The sequence below is a fragment of the Cibotium barometz genome, chromosome 27, assembly GCF_041138505.1.
Source record: "Cibotium barometz isolate CiBa-2024 chromosome 27, ASM4113850v1, whole genome shotgun sequence".
In the NCBI taxonomy this organism is placed as follows: domain Eukaryota; kingdom Viridiplantae; phylum Streptophyta; class Polypodiopsida; order Cyatheales; family Cibotiaceae; genus Cibotium; species Cibotium barometz.
The window spans coordinates 49,455,588-49,461,421 of record NC_141072.1 but is presented as its reverse complement, the minus strand read 5'-3'; the positions used below and the strand labels follow the sequence as shown (position 1 = coordinate 49,461,421).

General features: G+C 45.1%; 1 protein-coding gene across 5 annotated transcripts; it reads left to right on the top strand.

The window, feature by feature from the left end:
* The first annotated feature begins 3,787 nt into the window (after nucleotides 1-3,787).
* On the top strand, nucleotides 3,788-5,312 carry LOC147623480 (uncharacterized). 5 transcript variants are annotated; one of them, XR_015269422.1, is made up of 3 exons: nucleotides 3,788-4,532; nucleotides 4,649-4,823; nucleotides 4,925-5,312. XR_015269422.1 is itself a non-coding variant. In XM_086821877.1 (3 exons), exons 1-3 carry the CDS (start codon nucleotides 4,448-4,450, stop codon nucleotides 5,114-5,116), a joined length of 384 nt encoding a protein of 127 aa, XP_086678003.1. In that variant the 5' UTR covers nucleotides 3,788-4,447; the 3' UTR covers nucleotides 5,117-5,312. The 5 variants fall into 5 exon arrangements, 3 of the variants coding, with proteins under 3 accessions (XP_086678003.1, XP_086678002.1, XP_086678004.1); XR_015269421.1 differs by having other exon boundaries at nucleotides 4,916-5,312; XM_086821877.1 differs by having other exon boundaries at nucleotides 4,717-4,823.
* Nucleotides 5,313-5,834: the final 522 nt, after the last annotated feature.

Here is a 5,834-nt window from a genome sequence, read left to right as displayed (position 1 = left end):
GTTGAGACTTGAGGTGACATGTGAGCTAGAGAGAAGAAAGGAGACTTATCCCACATTGATGTATAAGGCCAAAAGTGTACCTCCTCATATAAAAGGGGATCATTTAGAGCAATAAAAAATGAAGCAAGCTCTCAAGCCTCTTTATGAGTACAAGTCTCAATCTTGTAACTTAATTGTGCTTGAGTCTTAAGCGTAGTTAGCATAATCTTCTCATCATCATTATGTTATTAATTCTAGGTTACATCCATCATAAGATTAGTGTTTCTTAATCATAGTAATTAGGGTAAAGCTAGCCCTGCATGGTGAGGGTTCATCTTTTCTGACACTTATTTAGGAATTAGCTTCACAATTCCTTCCTTCAAATCATTATCCAGCCTTCATGTGGCAAAGGCGTAGACAACACCAAGTCCTTGAGAGAGGGCCAGAAGGTAATAAAAAACTCTATTGACAACCCATCCCACCTAGGGGACTTCTCCTTCCCAAGATTCTATAGAGCCTCCTAACATTCTTCCATTTCCACATCCCTTTCCAACCACCTAGCTCTATCAGTCCCCACACTCTTATTAACCATGCCTAATAGCTTGCTTTCTAATTGAAACCTTCTTTGGGACCCGTCCTCCTTCAGGTTCAAAGTGGCCCCCAGGAACTCAACCCATTTCAAGGAAATCTAATTAATATCCCCAATCTCTTGACCTCTCTCATCCCTTATCTATCCTAACACTTCCATACTCCCTTTCTCCTTAGCTAAACCAAATAGGTACCTGGTTGGTTTCCTCTTGTTATTGAAAGATTTCCACATGTCCCCCTTTTCTCTTTCCCTTGCTAGCTTATCATCTTCTCTCTTCAAATGAACCTAGAACTCAATGTATTGAGATCTCTGCCTTAGAAAGACCTCCAACCTATCTCTTCCTTTTCTCTTTCCCTTGCTAGCTTATCATCTTCTCTCTTCAAATGAACCTAGAACTCAATGTATTGAGATCTCTGCCTTAGAAAGACCTCCAACCTATCTCTTCCTTTGTAAATGCTCCAACAATTCACTCCAGACCTTCCTCTCCTATCTCTTCTGCTTAGCCCTTAGCTTACCAACTCTCCTGATAATACCTTGCATCTCATTATAGCAAATTTTCTTCAGGATCCCTCCCTATCCCCCTTACCTCTCAATCTACTAACAGCCTCTTCAGTAAAAGAAGCGAACAACTCATCCTTAAGTAATAGGTTATTCACCCTTAGCTTCCTTGAGGGAAATTTTATGAGCTTATCTTCCTCCAAATCAGCCACATGCTACCCCCATTTCAAAGGTAGATGATCTGATAAGGTAAAGCAAGACTCCACTTTAGTAGAAAAGGTATAGGGTACCCATGAGGCTTGATGACTAAGCAAGGCCCTATCTAATCTTAAGATGACCCAAAATACTGAAGGCTAAAGTAAGTATGTCTAAGCTTAAATCCCCAAACCCCCAATTTCCAACCATCAATAAGACCTATCTTACCTCTAAGGCTTTCCCACTTCTTTTTCTCTTGACCCATCAACATCGTTCTCCCCCACACCTATCAACATGCTTCTCGATCATATTGAAATCCCGCATAATGATGCATGGGCAATGAATATTAGCTTAGAAATCCATTCCCACATCTCCTCTCTAATCTTATGATTATGAGCTCCATAATATTTATACACTGACTATCCACACCTTTTCCTTATCTACTTGAATCTCCCCTCTAATCTTATGATTATGAGCTCCATAATATCCACACCTTCTCCTCATCTACTTGAATTCCCCTCTAATCTTATGATTATGAGCTCCATAATATTTATACATTATCCACACCTTCTCTTCATCTACTTTAATTTCCATAACTAAGATTCTACCATTGGGATGCTTAGCTATAATACTAGGTTTTAGGTCCTTCTTAACAATAGTCAAAACACAACTAAATCTTGAGTTCACTCCCCCATACAAAACCATTCAATCCACAAACCTCTCCTTTCTCCAACACTTCATATACCAAACAAATTATGTTCCTGAATAGCCATCACTGACATCCCCCAAGCCTTCAGTAACCCCCAAAAGGTTGAGTTCTTCTTGTTATCCCTTAATCCCTTAACTTCTAGGTACACCCCTTCACTTCACATCTCAGGTCTTCATTCCAGAGTAATGGCCCCGGAACCATCTCCACTTCAGCCTCCTCTTCTCTAGTCGATCCTTCCCTTTTGCCCCCTCGTTCCTTGTTGGATATCCCTCCATGCTGTTTCAACTTGCCAGTTAAATCTTCCCATGGAAGATGTTTCACTATCATCTCCTCCTAGCAGGCTAAATGGATTAGAATAAAGAGAGGAACCCGATCCATCCAGGGATTTTCTCCCCCAAGCTCCCTTCCCCTCAAATTTGATTTGATTTTTTCTTGCCTCCCCTTTAACTTGCCTAAGACTACATCTCCCTTTTGCTCTATCTCTTACCTTAGTCCACCCCTGTTCCTCAGACCCCCCTCCCACCATCTTGGCCCCTTCCCCTTTTCTTCATTATCACTAGGTTTATCATCACTGGTCCCTTGCTCCCCCCCCCACCTGATTCATGTTCCTTCCTTCCTTCCTTCTCCACCCATCTCCACATTTCTATCCAAGCCACAATTTTTGGCAATGTGGCGAAAGCCACCACATCTAAAGCACACCCCCGAAAAACCCCGAAATTTTAATTTCATCTCCATCTTCCCCAACTCCGCTAACTCCACTTCCAATACTTTAGGTGTCTCTAGTAGAGTATTCCAGGATAGATGCATGTTCAAGTGGCACCCATTGTCCTCGTCTCTTGAGACAAACAACACAGGACCTAATGCTCTAGCCAAGTCCCCCAAGGCAAGCCTTAGAGCCAGGGTGGACGTCCCATAATTTCAACCCACACTAGACACACCTTATGGAGGCTCTTGTTTATATCAAATGTGGGGTCGAAAACACCTATGACACAACTTTCTCATGGAATACTTTATCTTGCAACCACCTCCGCACCTTCGCCTTGCTTGGTGGTTTCCTCATGCACAACATAATAGCACTACACATAGAGAACAACCTTATTTGCCTCCTTACCAAGTCAGGGGGGATATTAGCACATACCTTCCTTCTACGGAGGTTCGCTTGCTGCGCTTGGGCATTTAGTTGCGAAGGAATCCAGTCTTCTCGCAACTTCTTCGCCTCTCTATCACCTTCTTACTCCTCGCAACTCCTCTTTATCTCCTCGTTCGGCTCCCAATCTCCCCACCCACTATCACCCGACTCATCAAGCTACTCCCATGTATCTTTGATTCTTACCGCCCCGCTCGCTTGCATGTGCGAGACGCACGTCTGCCACCCATCATCGTACTGGAGCATGCAATCCCACATGCAAATTAATTCTCTTTTTTTTTTGTAACTTGGAAAAGACCCACGTCAAGTTAGGAAGACACTTCAAAAGTGTCCAAGGATTTGTGCTAATCTACGTTCATATGAAATGGGTAACATTTGAAGGGGCAAAAACAAGGAGTGGAAGAGCAATGAATGAGAGGTGATCATCGATTGTCATATCGTTACAAGCTGGTAGTGCTATGAATGATAACAGTCGCTTGGAGGGCGGGTCCGGCGTGGGGGGGGGGGTAGTGAGGCTCCCCCACTCTGTGTATTAATGGGAGATCCATCATCGGCGCCGGTGGGTGACATTCATTGATCGCGCGGTCTTCGTTTGCTGTTGTGGTTTGTTGGCGGACGTTTACTGTGGGGATCGAGTGGATGGCAAAGGAGGTGGAGGTGGCGAGGGGGGGGGGGCAACAGGTGTGTGTGTGTGTGTATGATTAATAAGGAACGACGTTCAGCCGAACAGGTCTGCCAATGATGCCGAGGTTCGGTCTATTTATGGCAGGAGACGAGCACGGGGTTGGCAACCGAGCCGATCGAGGCCAGTGTCGATGGCGTATGCGTCTATGGCTGGCCATAGGTATATATTGGGAGCGAGGCTTGAGCTTTGGGTGTAATCAAAAGGGACAGAAAGAGCTCGTGAGTGTGTATAATGGAGAAGATCAGCAGCTTGCGTGAGTTTGAAGGGGAGGTATGCTGGAGCACAAGTAACATATGATTGTGCCCACCAAGCCACGCCATATCCCCCCCCCCCTTCTCTCTCTCTCTCTCCCTCTCGAGCTCATCCAAACCCAAAGCCAGAAGCCGCTCGCACACCACCCTCAAACGCCGCCGACCGCCATTCATTAGAGCTTTTCCTGTAGTCGGCCTCCATTTTTGTCACTGGCGCAGAAGTTGATCTGGCCCAGCGTACGCCGGAGCTGTGTGCTCCCTGTCGTTGCAGAGGGGCCTGCGTCTCAGTAGGAGAACGAGTGTCCTGAGTCCCCGAGTATCCATTGGGAGAGCCAAGGCGGCGTCCTTCACGCATGCCATCTCCATATCTGCTGATCAGCTGGAGAATTCCACAATGCAGTCGGCTCACACCTGCATCATCTTCATCCTTATCGTTTGCTCGACTTCGAATCGCGTGGCGTGTTCCCGGATTCTCCAAAGTAGGAACCATAATTTTTGCTCTTCGCGTCATGGTTGTGTGATGAGCGTCTGTGTGCGTGCTCTCGGTCATTCCGCTGCTTCAAATTTGATGTCTAGCTCATTACAAATGTAACAGGAGAAGGCAACGGTGGGGGCTTTTTGCTTACGAAACATTGTTGCTGGATTATTGTTGGGTGAATGAAGGGACTGTGGTGGACGAGATCATTAAACAATTTGCTGCGCAACTGCAACAGAAGGTGGAGGGGGACGCAGAGATGCCGCCACCGCACGGAAAATCACACTGCTACGAAGTAAGCTCTCTTTAATGATCTCTGATCTCTGCCTCTCGCTAGATCAACAACGGGTCCCCATTTAATTCAATTATTGTTTTTTGATAGAAAAGTTTTTGCAGACAGCTGCACATGTAGTGTTGATGTGGGGGAGAAGGCGCAGCGATGGGGCAGCAGGCGGCGGAGGGAGGAGGAGCTCTCGTCTGTTACACAACGTTCCCAGCGGGCCAAATCCCATTAGTAACGATCTTCCTAGCGGCTACTCCAAAACCCTCAGATCTCCTCCTGCTGCCCATAGACACCGCCACATCTAGTCCGCGCTTCGTTAGAGACTCGGCAAAAGTCTTGTAATTGAACGTCAACACACCAAAAATGTCATCTTTCTTCTGCTTTCTTCTCTCTCTGTGAAAAAGCTCGGTTCTGAAATTTTTTGGGGACGATCTTACTAACCGATCAACCTTAATATAACCCCCCCCAAAGCACATGGGAAAAAAGTGTTTTATACATAAACATGCTGTGCATACTACATGTGAAGGTTATCATCCTTTTTGTCTTTTACAATATAGGCCCCTCTGTCGTGGAGTGCTCGGACATCTTCTTTTTTGGCTCACCTTTCACTAAAGCATTGAAAACTCCTCCCAATTAGAAACCTACTCCATAATTGTCTTGCTAGAAGGGAGCTTCAAATGTTGTTCTGAATCTTGTGACTCTTTAGGACGTACCAAGACTACTACGCATAAAGGACTTGGTCTTACCATTAGGATTGTGCCCAAAAGCAACCACATCAAAACTACAAGAAAAAAACAGCTCATAAAAGACTTTGAGAGGAAGGAGCAAACAAGCCAAACAAGCCCACGAAAGGGTGAAATAGTGTTGAATGTAAGGATCATTGAAATAAAAGGAAGAGTATTGACAGTGTTATTGGTTGAATAGAGGAATGGTGCAAAAGGTATTGGTCTAAACATTACTAGAAGACAAAAGTTAGAGTTAAGCCTCGTGTAAGACTTCATTAGTATCACTAGAAAGACATGT